Here is a 17,052-nt window from a genome sequence, read left to right as displayed (position 1 = left end):
TTTACAAATATCACAATTAATAATTGTTCTTGTCATGACCAATTAAAAGTACAATCTGACTATAAAAGTTCTGCTGTTTTGGTTAACTTTTGTAGAAAGTCTATTTCTCATTATAAATGGGTTCTTTGCAAATTATCTATGAAGTGATATGGGTAAAGAAGTTAATTTTCAGCATTTGACCTTGCTTTAAATGTAGCTGAAAGCAATATGCAGGGGGAGGGTACTTCTCCCTAAGAAAGCTCTTTATTGCCAATTTTATTGAAAATTGCAATAAGTGGTAAAACAAAACCCTGAAAAATTGAATTTCAAAATGCATAAAGTGCCGTTTTCATCAGCTTCGTCCCTTGCTAAACAATGTTTTTCACTCCCCCTACATGTAGATGAAAATCCTGTGTAGGCCATTGATGGAAGTAAAGCAGTTTTTATCACAAATATGTTTGACAATCTTAAAACCTTGAAAGACATTTTATACTGCTTTTCATTTAATTGAATGATTGGATTGAATCATACATGTAGGTCAATGAATTCTGATTTGGCGACTGGTCCGTTTGCAGAGTATCATCACCACTTGAACACAAACAAATCAAAATAAAGCATTATAACTATAACTTCATACTTACGTTCTTCTTGGTTTCAATCTTTCATCATTGTATGGAATCAAGGCTACAAGATCATCTTCTCTACCTGCATGAAAATAAGGAAAATAATACATGTGCAATACATGTCAAGAGGAATAAGGGTGCGTTTATCCGCCACTTTTTTACCCTATAATCATGATCTGAATCATGATTCAAATCATGATTCTGCAGAATCACGATTGCGTTTAGTCGAAATTGAATATAATCATGATTAGAATCACAAACATGAAACACGAAAAAAGGGGCGTTTGGAAAGACGTTTCTGCAGAATCACGTACGAAAATGTTCGAATAAACGATATCGTGATTACAATCATGATTCTATGACCTCACTGTTGTGTCGGGCTACTTTCGGTTTGACTCTTGCCAAGCTCAAGGCGCTCTATATGCTTGTATGTGCATGATTATGTACTACGCATGCATTTCTTGTCATGTTCAAGTTCTGTGTTGGTCATCGCATCGTCCACTACTTTTCATTTTTTGGTCATGTCTTCAACTTCAAGTTCTAGTAAATGAATTAACTGGACAGACAATGATCTCAGTTGTTGTTGAGTATACAGTATCAATATCAAATTGGATCTATGCTGAAATTCACTTCCGAACACCATTTTGGATAAATTAACAAGATGAATAGAAGCATATGGACCCTATATGATAGAAGTAAACAAAATGAGGTACAGTTAGACTGAATTCTGGAAGCAAAAGATTTTTCGAGAGCCGAAACATGTGCGAAAAACTTCCTCTGTCAAACTGCGCACTAGTGATGCGCACTGGATTGGCCCGAATCTGAGGAGAAACAGCATTGTAATGAAGGTCGTCTAAACGCTGATTCTGTGTTATTGTGATTCATGATTGTGTTTTGAATCATGATTCAAATCATGATTCAAATCATGATTCTGGCTTGAGTTCGCATAAACGCAGCCTAAGTCATCTAAAACAACATGTAAATATGCTGAAATGATAAGCATCTGCAGCATAGTTATTCTTAATGGTCGACTGCCACGACGACCACAAATTATATTTTTTTAAATGCATTCCAAGCACCAATAAATAATGGCTTTCCCAAGTGGTTTATTGAAGAGTCATTTTGTTTACATTTTTCATGTAGAGATGAAAGTTCATTCTATCAGGGTGCTACATAAGCACTTGCCCGATTGCCCGGGGCAAGTAAAAGTTATAGTCGGGCAAGTGTTTTGAAGTAAAGACCAAAACTACTTGCCCGAATTGGGCAAGCAAAATTCTCACAGTAGAATTACCAAAATTAGGGTTGATATGATATACCGACCTTAAATTTGGTCATGGCGGGCAAGATAAAATCACTTTGTAAAATAATGCAAGAACAAGGTACATCAGTTCATGTCAAAAGAGAGAAAAAAAAAGGTCAATGGTTTCTAAAAAATAATATTTTCTTTTGAAGAAGTAAAACCTTTTTTCAAGGATTTTTTCGGGAAGTGAAATAGATTTTTGGGCAAGTATATTCCAAATATTTAAAGATTTACGCGCCCAACAGGGCAAGTTCATCTAAAAAGTTATGTAGCACCCTGATTCTGTGAACATGTACATGCATTCCATGGAATTTTATATATTATAAGCTTTTCATTATCTCCCTTTGAAAATGATTGGAGTGCTGTGCTGATCTGAGAGAAAAAAAGGTCATTCGAGGAACATACATGTACATACTACATGTACATCTGCAAGTCAACTATAAACTGACTTTAATAGGCTGGTGGATATAAATACATGTACACATAAATTAAATAGCAATGGAATGCTTGATGAAAGTCTACAGTGAACAGACTGATGTTTGCCCAAGAGCTGCTTTATGGTGGCGTCCAATAATGGGTACACAATCCCGTATACACATCAGTGACTTCAGACAAGAAAATGAAAAATTACAGTATTAAACATGATAATAATTCCTACTTCCAGAGTGCAATTTCATTAACCCTTTGCGCCCTGATGTTGAAATTTTGCACATTCGTACTAATTAGTTCTCTACCCTACCTTCACATCAGATAAGCTAATAAAAGGCAAGAGTTCTTGGATGACATCTATATAATAATAATAATGATTATCAATGGTGCAATATGGATACCTTGAACTAAAAAAAATAACATGGAAACAATTGTCATTATTATCCCCACAAAAATTAACTCAGCGTGCAAATAGTTGAAGAGGTTTGGAACTTACGATTGCACAAAACACAAAAATATTTTATTAAAGTTGAATTAAGAAGACGATTCCAAATATTGAGATATTTACATTAATAGCAACCTTACAACCCCCCAAACACTAAGAGGTGATTCGACCCCCCATTTTCTTTTTTCAAAATAGTGAATTTGAACGATTTATCCCTACCCATTTTCCCTGAGTTCGCTCCTGCAATGCCTACCGAGACGGGTGTTCTTTGAGTGTGACGTCACCGGGGGGTATTCGGTCTCGGTGTAGTAAACAAGGCAGTGCCGCTTTGTGTACTATGCACGTACGCCTTCTTATGGAATAACTGCAGTTGAAGTTGTATCTGCGAGCCATAGAACTTGCAAAGAGGAAATGATTAAAATATGTGTGGCCGTACTATTATTCCAAATATGTAAATTCCCTCAGAATGATACCATAGAGTCTAGACCCTAAAGGAATAATTTCAAGGTGAATAATATGAAATTTGATCGAGATCTTCTCACCAGTCGATAACGTAGCAGACGTGTTATTATGACATATTTATCCGCGTGTGACGCGGCTCTTGCAAAAAGACACAGTTGGTTGCGGAATTGCTTTGTGCCGACCGGCCGCCCGCTCCGGCGCAGCTAGCTGTCGAGCTACCGTACCGCATACCTTTCTTGTTGTCTTCAACCATAGATATGTATACTAATTACTATAATATCCCTCTGTCTTCAACTCACTTGCGAATTGCGTTTGTATGTGTGACGGTGACCCCTAGCGTAATTAAATATAGAAAACAACTCAGAAGGCCGAGAAAGAATAATACGTTTGGTTCAAGATTGTTCTGTGGAATGAGCTATGAGTGGAAATGATCCAGAGGATATAAAAGTGGAGTCAAAGACAAAAGAAAAGAAGAAAAAACGCCAGGGGATCGCTGCACGGCCATGAACTAAGTCGACGTACCAGACCATAACAGTACACTCAATGCCTGGGTGTTGTGTCTACTAGTATTATGCGTTCAGCGCGCGCTGAGCGAGAGCTGAGCTAGCCGCCGTAATTACTTTCCAGCTATTCACTTGATTGAACATCGTGATAAAATAAATGAGAAATAGTGAAAATATCATTCAATAACTCACTGTTTGCTATCTTACATCATGATTGAAGAGTTCATGATGGTTATTCATACTGTTTTTTATACAGGGGAAGTAAAGATTTGTACATATCAGTCCTATTTGTTTGATTTGAGTTGCTTTGAAAAAAAATTGTAAAATATCTTTCTCTCTCTGCATAGCATTTCTGTATGACATTCAGGCACCTCTTATACTAAATTCCCCCCGGTGACGTCACACTCCAAGTGGCTTTTCTGTACACTCGTCTCTCGGGCTCTGACAGGTGGCTAATTTCATAGACTTTCAAAGCAAAATATCGAGAAGGCAGAGGATTTTTGTGACATGCTATCTGTTTGAACAACTTATATATACTATATATTGTGTGTAGAACCTATATTTATGGAAACTCACCCCCTTCTTAATTCAACTTTAACAGGATTCAGGAATATGAAAATCAATACACTGTACTTAGTTTCAGAATGCAGTTTAAACTTAGGACTTAAGGTTATCCAGATCCTGATGTTTTTAACAGATTCTAATTGGTAGGACACCTTAGAAACAAATTTGAAAAAGTTCAGACATGATTCAACCAAGCTGGAAACAAAACTTTACCTCTTGGGATTTTTCCTAAACCATTACAGGTCGGGCAGGTGAATCCACTGGAGAGTTCCTCATAGGTGAAATGACCGTTGCTGTTGACATCGTCCGGGAGTGGCGTACTGGTGTCCAGGGAGGCAGGGTCTGCCATGGTTGCCTCCAGGGCACTGAGATCCTTGGAGCGGTTCCTCATGGTGGAAGGCTTGCTGTCTGTTACATTGTCCAGGAGTGGTTGCTTCTCTGACTCACTGTTGCTCATGGCTTTTCCAGTGGAGCCACCGTCATCCTTTTGGGGGGTAAAAAGAAATAAAACAATTCTGTTGACTTACGCAGACATATATCAAACCAACGGGAGTCCTGCGGGACCCAAGTTTTATAACTGAAAAATATAGATTAAATTTACCTGACATTCGAAAGAAAGATCATCAATTCACTTTCTTCATCTACAGTTCGCCAGCTGGAGTACTGTTGTACTTTATTTGGCAGATTTGATATACAGGAATGTATGGCTCAAAGTGCTGATCCTTTCACATAGTAATAAAGTGAGGTTGAAAACAAAATCTCATACTGTATTATTCAGAATAAAATTCTAACAAAAACTGTGAAAATCACTGAATTCCAACAAGAGCTTCAGAATAGAATTAAGATACTCTACATCATTCTACATTTAGAACATTCTTTGAGAAGTCCAATGTACATGTACACTAGTTGGGCCGGCAGGTTCCTGAACCAAATGAAGAGAGTAAACATTCATATAAAGATTGTAATCTTTACACTAATCATGAATGTACAAAGTCAATTCCATCAATTCAAAATTTATTTCAATCAATCATAAAAATACAGGTATATACAAATTAGATAAAAACATGGGATTGGGAGCCCCTGGAAGTTTTCATTTAAAAAACTTGTGGGTGGGGCACCACCATGATACAATTAAATACAAATAAATATAAGACATACATAAAGAGTGAACAACAAATAACATTGAAATACAATTTAAAAAAAAAGAGAGAAAAAAGAAACAATGGGCTAATATAGGGGGAAATAAACAAACAAACAAGCAAACTAGAAGTAATAATTATATTAGAAATCATAGTGACCTACAGTGTGCTGTTGGCAGGAGTTTTTATACTGAGAGAAAAATTCAACTTTCTACATAGGGTACGTGCTGCATGAAACCAATTCTTATCAATTGCAAAAACTTAAATTGTAAATTTATAACCGATAGCTCAATTGTAAAATTATAGCAAATCAATTAATATGTTCTATTGCAAGAAAAAGCCAAATTGTCTCCAAAGATTTGCAATTAAAAACATGTTTCTTGTAATGAAGCCCCGCCCCCCCTTTCCTTGGGAAATTACATAGATTTGCAAGTCAATTTGATAGTAAGAAGGATTGCAAAACATGAATGTTATAGGCTTACATGTATGATGTAGGCTTGATCAAATCACTGGTTATAGCTAGAGCCTGTAGAGCTTTGGTATTAACTGCATGAGTCAATCTCTATTAAGGCTAATACCTCAGTGAAGAAAATATTATGCAAATATTCATCACATGTTGTGTATGAGCATGGACCCAACCACAAATGAGTAACCCATTTTTTCCTACTCTTAAAGGGGAAGCGCACCCTGTGACTGGACCCTGACTTCGAGTTGGTTTTAAAATAAAACAGATCAGATTTAAAGTGTACATTATTAATGATTTTTTGGCAAAAATCAAGTAAGAACGATAAAAAAATACAGTCCGGACCTTTCGTTTGAGGACGCGCACGCTTATTTACGACGTTAGTTGATTTTGGAAGAGACTTTTTGGGCCCGTCATCATGGTCGTCCTGCAATGCAAATTGTGTGACATGAGATTTTTTTTTCGTTTCGCATCTGCGACGGAAACATTCAATATGCGTTTCGTGTGCAAAATTTTGGTTGCTACTATGGTAACAGCGATATATCTCATTGAGGACGACTTTCCAAAGCCATATTTGACTCCTCCTAGAGCTCGAGAGGCCGCCCGGGGGGCCCACTTCCATTGATTAGTGGATCCCAGGAGCGACCACGCGTAAAAGGGGACAGAGTGGGCAGGTACGTTACGTATAGGCCTATGTAACGTTATAAGGGTGTCAAAACGATGTTTAAAATGCTGACAAAAAAGGGATATCCAATACTTGTAGGGTTTCACAAGCCAAATTCTTGTTAAGAGATGCATTTTCATAATCTGGAAAAGAATTACTTCCCAGCTTGTTTAGGGTATTTTTCGAAACCCCATGGTCGTGCCTGGTATCCACTCATTAATGGAAGTGGTCCCCCCGGAATTTGAATCTAATCCCCATTTCTGGGGGAAGTAAAACATAATGCCCATTACATCGTGTGCGAGAGGCATATCGTTTGTGTAGAAGGAATAAACAAAAGAAACAAAAGAAACAAAAAGAAACGAGTTCAAATGTATTACATAATGGTGTGCACATATCAACTCACGCGAAATGTTCGGCTGGAGAGGTTGATCTGACCCATGAAATCAATTGCCAGTGATACACCAATAATCCACATTAAATGTAATATCGATTCGATGGACTGTAATGATCTATATCTAAGCCTTCATTCAGTAAGTTTTTCCTCACTCAATATGTACTCGATTTGTTTGAAAAACCACTTTCTTATCCATGTCATAATCTATTTTAGGTCTTCATTTCGAATATCTCAAACCATCAGTCGTAATATACATGCTATGTATGGTGCGAGTGTCGCAGAAAAGGATTTTGCACACGAAAAGCAGATCTGTAGGGCCTGTAACCCCCCTGTAACACAAAGTTTAGCATTGATTGTAGAGCAGTTTTCTACGTTTGATTCTATTGACTATAATGCACATTCAATCTTAAAAATCAAGTGTATGATTAAGCGTTAACTTTTGTGTTAGGGGACCCTAATATTAGCGTCCGTGAGGATTGCGAAAGGTCCCAAGTGTACATGTGTCTAAAACACTCTGAGCTTTGATTATGTGACCTTATGTTGGAAGCTTCTCCCTCATGATATAAATATATATTTTTTTAAAACTTTTCTGCTCTTATTATCATCATGGTGGAATTTCTCTTTAATGGTTAGTGCATGCATGAATGAGTCATATTAGAACAATCAACCAAACTCAAATATCTTCATGTGTGGTAAGACCAACCAAGAAAGCTTGAACGATAATGCCGAATAAGATTAAGTTCAAACAGAACTTTGTACAATGCATGAGGCAGACTCAACTATACAGGTACATATTTGCTCCGCCGACAATTGCTCGCTGCAAATTCCACACATTAATGGAATGGCCAACATCAACCCTGGGTTTATACCCTATCCTAAACCTAATATAAAACCTCATTGCAACCCTAACTCTATATCTTAGATAGAATAAAGCCTGGAACAATTGTCGCCGGAGCAAACGTCGTGTCACTATTTACAAGAGCAATGGATTGGAAAGAGTTCCATATGCACCCCCCACCAAAAATAACAAAAGATTGTTGAGACTTCCGGTTCATTCACCTCAGATTTTTCTATCATTATTTTACTGTTGGTTACCTTAGTTGGGACTCGAACTCACCTCATATTATCTGCAGTCAAGACCTCTTCCCGCTATGCTAGCGAGAAGCGCTGATACCGGAAAGGGTATTTTAACAATTATCAGCCGATAGTTTGACTAGTCTAGACTCACAGACCCTCTACTGACTAAATAAACCGATGTCTATGGACAATTACACGCACTAGATCCTGGTCGAAATTTCACGGAATAAAGGCATATTTTGAAATGTATTTCCACTCCCCATCATATATGTTCTATATTATGGCTAGATAAATTAATCTGAACCTTCTCCATGTTTTTATTAGGGGGTGCATATGGAACTCTTGCCTATGGATTTTCCACATTATGCAGCACTTATTCATAATTATTCATAAACCATAATTACATGTAAATCCATGCAATGAATATACCTGGTCATGATGGAAGGAGATGAATGGCTTCTTAACAAATTCCAATCTTTGAGACATGGTAAATTAAAAAAAAAATCACCAAGATCCTGTATGGGAGTCCACAACATTCAGACAGTCATTACATGTACATGCAATTCCAATTGATGTATTCCTGAAGCAGATTATCTATAATATGTACAGATGAAGTGATTTGTACAATGACCCTGGCTAGGTGACCATTCATGGGAAACACAATTATAGCCTTTAAAGACAGGTGGCTGCTCTAGAAAGGTTCTTTGATTTGCCTCCGAAGGAATCCGTTCTGGTGGTCAATATAGACAGGTTGCTGCTATCCAGACAGGTTCTAACTCATATAATCTTCCTCCATGGAAATTAGTGTTAGTGGTCCCGATAGACCGGTGGCTGCTATTTTACAGGTTGGCTTTTTTTTTCACCAGCTGATTACAAAGACCATCATGATGTACAGTGGGAAGGTATCAAAATCAACCCACCCTGAGATCACTGATGTGCCAATCCCTGTTCATCAAGCAAGACAGAACTTGAGAAGAACAAGTCCACTATTGTTCTAATGTAATGGTAAAGGTTGGATCCAAGTCTTTAAATGCAGAGTAGATCCATCAATGGCCTACCCAGGGAAGTGGGAGTTCCCTGGTCTATCCAACACTGTGCTGCTAAAGGAAGCTGGCTCGGTGAGGGACCTTGTGAACTAAACAATTCTGTGTTTCACTGGGATGTTTCCATCCACAAATGACCAGGAAACATTCACAGGTACCACAACATTTCAATATCTGGTACTGATCTACATGTAGGCTTCAGGTCAAAATACCTCTTTGTTGTGAATAAAGTCATGTGACCTCAAGGAAAAAAACCAAATAGGTAGACAAACTTTGTTAAGGAGCCCCTTTTGTCTAGATTTCTTTGAAACCAGACAGCTTTTGTGGTGTTGTGTATACTCAAAGACTCAGTGTAAGAAGCTTTACGAATTGTAAAGAATGTCTGAGGGAATGAATAGTTTGGAACCCTTTCATGCTCCAAGAATGAGACAAATTAGCAACAGTCTAGTTGGTTTTAATACAAGAACTATAATGAATCTTGTACAAGGCAAGCCTGAATCTAAGAACTAGAAACAATAACTTAATCAAATTGGTAAATTAATTCTGATAAATCATTTTATAATAAAAAAAACATGGTATGATCATGTTTGTGGGTAGGAACTTTAATTACAAACTTCTGCTTTCTGCACATTGCAAAGACAAAACAACACAACACTTTAATTTGTTTTCATAATCTATAGATACATGAAGGAATGTTCTTTGTACACACATTTTCTTTCAATTTAACTTCTGTTCTTGTTTATATATTCAGTTTTATTCAGGTACCGGTAGTTTGATAGGCGTCTACATGTACATGTATAGGCCTATATGTTGTTCAGTTCACTTTCCAAATGGGCCCATTTCTACATTGCACTCATCCCATCAGTCACTGCCCTACTTTATAGGCCTAGATCTACTTCTATAGAAATCTCATTCCTTTCATTTGGTCATTCATTCCATCCTCACATCTAGTACCTTTTGTTAGATCATTATAATCAACCAGGTCATTGACCCATCCTCATCCTAATTCTTTCTCACTAATTATTTGCATGAATTGAGTTTTCACACGACTCATGTTCAAGTTGGATTTGTCGCCCCCCAAAAAAACATCCCCAAAAAGAAAAAAAAGGGAAAAAAGAGAGGAGAAAAGGAGAAGCGAGGGAGGAAAGGGAAGAAAGGTAGCTTTGTGGGTTTTTCTTTTTATTTTTTCTAAAGAGAAATTCCTTCACTCTTAATCTAAATTTATATATGAATTTTGCTTCTTCGCTGTGCGCGGTTAAATGACAACATAGCAGTTCTCCTTTGTTTCCCTTACCCTGGTTTTTTCTCTAACCCTGTTTTTTCACCTTAGCTATATGTGTTTCTTGCCAGTGAAAGTTCAAATGTATATATTAGGGCATGGAATAAGAGTAAGGTTAGGCTGAAGTATATGAAGTTATCTTTTTTTTATTGATCGCGCAACTTTTGGTCGGGTCGGCTCCGGGCGGGTAAAATCTTTATATCAATTTCTGCCATCACCTCCATATAGGCAACTTCTCCTGCTTTTCAGCTCATTACTAAACAACCATAATTTGGGGGCAAACAGGTTCCTAATTTAAAAAAGAGGAAGGTATAAAATTCATGTCGTATTGAATAAAAAAAAGTACAATATTTTTTCTAAGTTCATGTCATTTCCCTGCACATTCATTTCCTGTCCTGTTTTGCGCCCTCAGTTTGAAATTGAATGACACTTAAGTTTCTTTATCATTCAAAATGAAGCACTTCAGGATAAGTCAAAGAAATTATAGATCATCCTTTTTTAAATCAAGTTTAAACTTTTTGCGCACTATTTTCCTTGTAATGAAGTTCAATAATCTTAGAAAATCAATTGAATTAGAGCCGATGGGGTATTAGAGATATCTGCATTTGATGAAACGTCTGCCCTTTGAAATTTCAGAGTTTCATTGCTCTGCGCGGCATATACCCTTCTTCTCCTCTGTTTTGCGAGTTACAGATATGCACTGTCGCTAAAAATTGTTTGTAATCAAATCTGATCTTTCCAAGGGAAGCATTCAATATAACTTAGAGAATACCCATTTTTTCGGGACCCTTTTCTTTGCCAAAAAATGATAAAACGCGTTAGCTTCCGTGCTTCGCCCGTGGTTATTATTATTTTAATTTCCTCCATTTTATCACTGTTTTATGCGTTCACAATCACTTTTGAAAACAAGGTTCAAAATCACAATATAGTCAACTGAATTGGAGCTGAATTGGGTACTAGAGACAAGAGAGACGGCGAATTTTCATTTTACCTTATGAAATAGCGAAAGCTTCGCGCGGGATGGGTAAACTCCCCCTCCCTGCATGCACCCACCACCTAGGGAGCGCGCTTCGCACGCTCTGTAAGTGTTGGCATGCTTCGCGTGCATTTACCGCCCCCTCCAAAATGAAATCCTGGTTACGCGGTTGTCTTTGTTCATTTGTACGGTACAATGTAATGTTGGCCAGACAGGCCAAATGTGTAAAGTTTCAAAAACAGATAGAATTCCTAAATTTGCTTTCTTTCAATATTGTAGGTTAATTTTGGAAAACTCTCACCTCTACTACAGACAGAATGCTTCATAAGAAATTACTATATGTATTATGCATGGCCTCGTGCAGCATTTTTTCGGGGGGGGGGGGGGGGGGCTTGCACGATGCTAATGTTTTTTGAAGAAATTGAAAAGCAACCTAGGTAGTCATGGGGGCACTTTTGCATTTTCTAGGGTGAGATTGAAGGATTTCAAGCACACCTATGGCTATGGCAAATTTCATCATAATTTTCAGTGAAAAAATGAATGTTTCGTGTTTTTTTTTTTGGGGGGGGGGAACTGTCCCTGCCCCCCTGCTGCATATGGCCAAGCATGTTGTTGGCACTTTTCAGATATGGGTGATTTATGCCCCAAAAATAGATAACCCAATTTGAAAAAGGGAGTGATACCGCTCTAGGGAGTCTAGCAGGGGACCGTAGAAAAGGTTTGATATTGGGGGGGGGGGGGCTGACCATGCAAAAAATCACAATCTGATGGTCATTTTTAAAAACATTTTTGTACAGTTTTAGAAAAAAAAGTGCATTTCAGGCCAAAACGGAATAATAATCTTTATTTTGGTCCAGTTCTCTTTATATATTTTTATGAAATAAAGACAAATATCGATGAGCCCCGTCAGGGGAATTTTGCATTGTTAACCCCCTCAATTATGCCTAATGGTGGCTGCACGATCGCGTGCCGTCTGTGTACCAGGATAAATAAAAAATAAAATATGTTAAAAAAACTCCTCGAAACAGACGGCTGCCAGCTGTCTATGACTAGATGATACTGATAGATCTAGGTCTAGATCACTCTAGGCGACACCCCAATACTTACCCGTGCTAATAAACTGGGACTCCACTCACGCGCGTTTGGGCCTCCCTAGCTTAGAACTAAGCACTAATATCACCTTAAAAACTAAATCTACAAGGTATGTATAATCTATTTATAACTTTAATAATGTTTAATCGGTACTCACCGGTTCTTTTGTTGCATTTTCAGACCATTTCTCACAATTCTTCGTAAATATTTGCGGCAAATTTTGTCGCCATAGACAGCTTAGCGTCCATCTTTATTGATAAATGGAGCGCCCTTTACGATAGTTGTTAATGCCGCGGATAAATCGTTAGGCATTTTGGCCTGTGTTCAAGGCGTTCTTTCTGTTTTATTTTTTATATTGAAGATTGTGCATTTGTTGAATTGCGCCGTCTACGTCAGGTATGAGATCGAGTGTATAAATACACTCTTCCAAAATAATTATGATTCCGACCTGGCGCTGTTTAACTTCAATCTCTTTCAACTAAATTAGCGATGAATGCTAGCATTATAAAATATATATTATTAACGTCTGACGAAAAGAATAACCAACCGATCAGCTGACGAGAACGCGAATCACGTGATCTTCATATCAGCTTCGATCGCGAGTCAGAAGAGAAGAGCAGCTGCCCAGAAAATCAGGAAAAAGCCGTGAAAATGTAAGTTCCCCTTCATTTCTTTCATTTTTTGTTGTTGCTAACGATGCATTTACACTATAAAATTATAATTTAAATAAGAGAAAGGAATATAGCTTGTACTTGTGATATAATTGCCTAAATATCCTGTTCTCAGAGATTTCTAACCAAAAATACTACTGATGTCGCCTATGAGGTCCATACATGTAATGTTGGACCTCATTGGTACTAGGAGTGGTCTAGATCTATGTCAGAATACATTGTTACCAAATTTTTTCGAAAATGACTACTCCAGAAAAATAATTGGGTAGCTTGCTAGTGAACACAGTTTGAAAATGACAAAGAACATCAAACTCAAAGTCTCAATGATCAAAATTGGGTTATTAATAATGGGCTACAAAGCCCCCCAAACGTAACCCTGCCACACTTATATCTACCTACGTGAAGATGGAAGTGTGGCGCTTCAAGGTATATTCAAGCATGGACCTATTACGTAATAGGTCCATGATTCAAGGTACTATGATCAATCATTTCACCAGTGTTGCCAATGATAACACCAACATGACCAAGTCTAAGCAGTCTGATCGAGCCCCGCAGCCTCGCTTCGACAGTCGCCTATATAGTCGGTGTTCTATGTCTGTGGCCAGCAGGTTCGGGCTCTCCGCTCACCCCTGCCGCTCACGTCACACGATCATTCAGTTCACATCCAAACTAATTTGTTTACAACAGTTGAATTACTCTTACTTTTTACATCGCAAATCGATAATTTCAACCTACATTTCGATGAAAATCTACTTAATACTTACATGTGGATTTTCTGGTGAAAGAAGAAGTCCTAGTCCCGAACTATCCCCGGCTGTGGCTCCTAACTTTGTGGTTCTAAACTTAGACAGCTGGCAGCCGTCTGTTTTGAGGAGTTTTTTAACATTTTTTTTTTAAAGTTCTCCTCATACACAGACGGCTCGCTAGCGTGCAGCCACCATTAGGGGACTTGCAATGCAAAATCCCCCCGTCGGGGCTCTTCAATTTTTGTCTTTAATCAATAAAAATTTTGAAAATTAATGCGACCAAAATGCAAATTGATATTCCCTCTTGGCATTAATTGCCAAGAAACGGAGAAAAATCGAGTTAAAAGGAACAAAAACAGTGACTTACCTCGGCTGTCGCGCAAATTCACTTCCCCGTTTTATCCGATCTTAAGTACATAAACATATGGCCATTGAGTCCCCTGTACAGATCGCGCTAGAACTTCGGTCTCTGTATTTGGTGAGTGAAGCCAACGGAGTTCAGCTGAACAACCAACATAACAGAGACCGAAGCTTTTGGTCTATTCTAAACTCAGCTGGCTAGCTCTGATCTATATCTGTACGTACTGATATGCGCGCAGCAGCAGCAGGTGCACGATGTCGACATATATCGGCATGCAAAGCATATCGCATGGCATCGCTTGATGAATTGCGGTAATTACGGTAATTTATTGCGAGCTGCGCGCGCTGCCAAAAAAGGGGGCGGGGACCTGGGAGCCGGGGAGTGGGGGTACTAGATCTGGGGAGTGTTTCATCAACATTTTCATCCGACAAGTTGTCACATCTGACATATTTCTCTAATGTTGATTGGCTGAGAGGTACTGTTACTATGGTAACTGTCGGATAAAATGGGACTTGTCGGACGTTTTATCCGACAAGTCCCATTCCCCCCGGGTTTCCCCTTCTGTTTCCATAATAAACATAATTGGCGATATGCTGACCTTCACATAAGCTGGCATAGGGATGGGCAGAGATATAATAGCTAGGCCTATCCCCGCCCAGGACCAAAATCCAGTTGAAACCAATTAGAGCAAAACCAATTGAAACCAGTTGGCCAACTGGTTTCAATAGGGAAATTGGAACAACTGGAACCAATTGAAACCAGTTGCCAACTGGTTCCAGTTAAAACCAATTGGGCAACTGGAACCAGATGGCAATTGGTTTCAATTGGTTCCAGTTGAATCCAATTAAGCAACCAGTTGGCAACTGGTTTCAATTGGTTCCAGTTGTTCCAATTTCCCTATTAAAACCAGTTGAATCCAATTGGAGGCAACTGGTTTCAATTGGTTCCAGTTGAAACCAATTGGAGGCAACTGGAACCAGTTGAAACTAATTGGTTTCCAACTGGATCCAATTGGAAATTCCAGTTAGAATGACTTAATTAGCTACAAATTAATTAGAATTTGCACTAATTACATTGCTCATGCCAACAAAGAAGCAGTGCTATATGTTTATTGATACCAATGTAAAGGGCATTGATAAAATAGACTTTCGTAATATATATATATTTATATGAAAGATCTTCAAATATATGTATTTGTATTTGATGTAATTTGGTAACAGTTAGTGGTGTACTAATTATCTTATAATCTGTTTTAATTATAATCTATAACATTTATGAACATGGTTTTCACTGCTAAGCATTCTAAACACTTATCTGAAACAAATATGGTACTTGAATTAGAAAATAATTAAATAGATACATTTTAAATGATGATAAATCACATAAAACATTAATCTGTGCACACTGGCAGATAATATGCAAATTAACTGGTTTCAACTGGAACCAGTTGGGTAACTGGAAAATTTCCAATTGGAAACCAATTGGAAGTCATTTCCAGTTACCCAACTGGATCCAGTTAGGATTTCCAGTTACCCAACAGGTTCCAATTAGAATTAATTTGCAGTTAATCACCTTTCCAGTTAGAAGTCATCTCCAGTTACCCAATTGGTTCCAGTTAGGATTTCCAGTTACCCAACTGGTTCCAGTTAGGATTTCCAGTTACCCAACAGGTTCCAATTAGAATTAATTTCCAGTTAATCACCTTTCCAGTTAGAAGTCATCTCCAGTTACCCAATTGGTTCCAGTTAGGATTTCCAGTTACCCAACTGGTTCCAGATAGAAATCATTTCCAGTTGGAAGTCATTTCCAGTTCAGTACCCAACTGGTTCCAGTTAGAAATCATTTCCAGTTAGAAGTCATTTCCACTTACCCAACTGGTTCCAGTTAGGATTTCCAGTTACCCAACTGGTTCCAGTTAGAAATCATTTCCAGTTGGAAGTCATTTCCAGTTACCCAACTGGTTCCAGTTAGGATTTCCAGTTACCCAATTAACTGGTTCCAGTTAGAAATCATTTCCAGTTAGAAGTCATTTCCAGTTACCCAACTGGTTCCAGTTAGAAATCATTTCCAGTTGGAAGTCATTTCCAGTTACCCAACTGGTTCCAGTTAGAAATCATTTCCAGTTAGAAGTCATTTCCAGTTACCCAACTGGTTCCAGTTAGGATTTCCAGTTACCCAACTGGTTCCAGTTAGGATTTCCAGTTACCCAACTGGTTCCAGTTAGAAATCATTTCCAGTTGGAAGTTATTTCCAGTTACCCAACTGGTTCCAGGGGGGTTCCAGTTAGGATTTCCAGTTGCATGCCCAACTGGTTTCAATTGGTTTCAACTGGAAATTGTTATATTCCAGTTAAAACCAATTGAAACCAGTTGAAACCAATTGAAACCAATTGAAACCAGTTGGAAATCCAACTGGTTTCAATTGGATTTTGGTTATGGGCGGGGTCTATCCCCCTATTATTCAAGAATTAAATGATTATTTTAATTTGACCCACGTGCATGCAATTTAATGAAAAAGCCCTAGGCTATATAGTCGCACCGCTTGCTTAATCTTAGCATAATAGTTTGAGCATGATATTGACCCTCAATATCATTATATAAGTGTATGCAGTGGCAAAATGAGCCAATAATAAATTGAGGGGCCAACAATAAACTTAAATCATATATCAAAAATCAAATTGAAAAAGGGATCTTTTTGACCTAGCTTTTATGCAGGAAAAACTTTTTTTTTTAAACAGATTTCGACAACATAATTAGAAAATCACATTTTTCTCTTTCCTTTTACTTCCGCCTTGGTGATAGATTAACTTAATGGAGGGCAGCATGGCCCCCAGGCCCCTCTC

General features: G+C 38.0%; 1 protein-coding gene across 4 annotated transcripts in view; it reads right to left on the bottom strand.

Moving 5' to 3' along the window:
• Positions 1–14,435, bottom strand: part of LOC135156422 (transmembrane protein 106B-like) — a 28,729-nt gene extending 14,294 nt beyond the window's left edge. The window contains exons 1-4 of one of the 4 annotated variants that reach the window (XM_064108872.1): positions 14,217–14,435; positions 13,868–13,965; positions 4,519–4,789; positions 621–684 (exon numbers count right to left, since the gene is read on the bottom strand). In XM_064108872.1, coding sequence (XP_063964942.1) covers positions 621–684; positions 4,519–4,762 — 308 coding nt within the window. In that variant the 5' untranslated portion in view covers positions 4,763–4,789; positions 13,868–13,965; positions 14,217–14,435. Of the gene's footprint in view, positions 1–620; positions 685–4,518; positions 4,790–8,471; positions 9,309–13,867; positions 13,966–14,216 lie in introns of those variants that run through there. The other 3 variants (XM_064108873.1, XM_064108869.1, XM_064108871.1) reach the window with 3 other exon arrangements.
• Positions 14,436–17,052: the final 2,617 nt, after the last annotated feature.

This window comes from Lytechinus pictus, chromosome 13 (assembly GCF_037042905.1).
Source record: "Lytechinus pictus isolate F3 Inbred chromosome 13, Lp3.0, whole genome shotgun sequence".
NCBI classification, from domain to species: Eukaryota; Metazoa; Echinodermata; class Echinoidea; order Temnopleuroida; family Toxopneustidae; genus Lytechinus; species Lytechinus pictus.
Note: the sequence above shows the minus strand (reverse complement) of the source record. Positions and strands in the feature narration are given on the sequence as shown.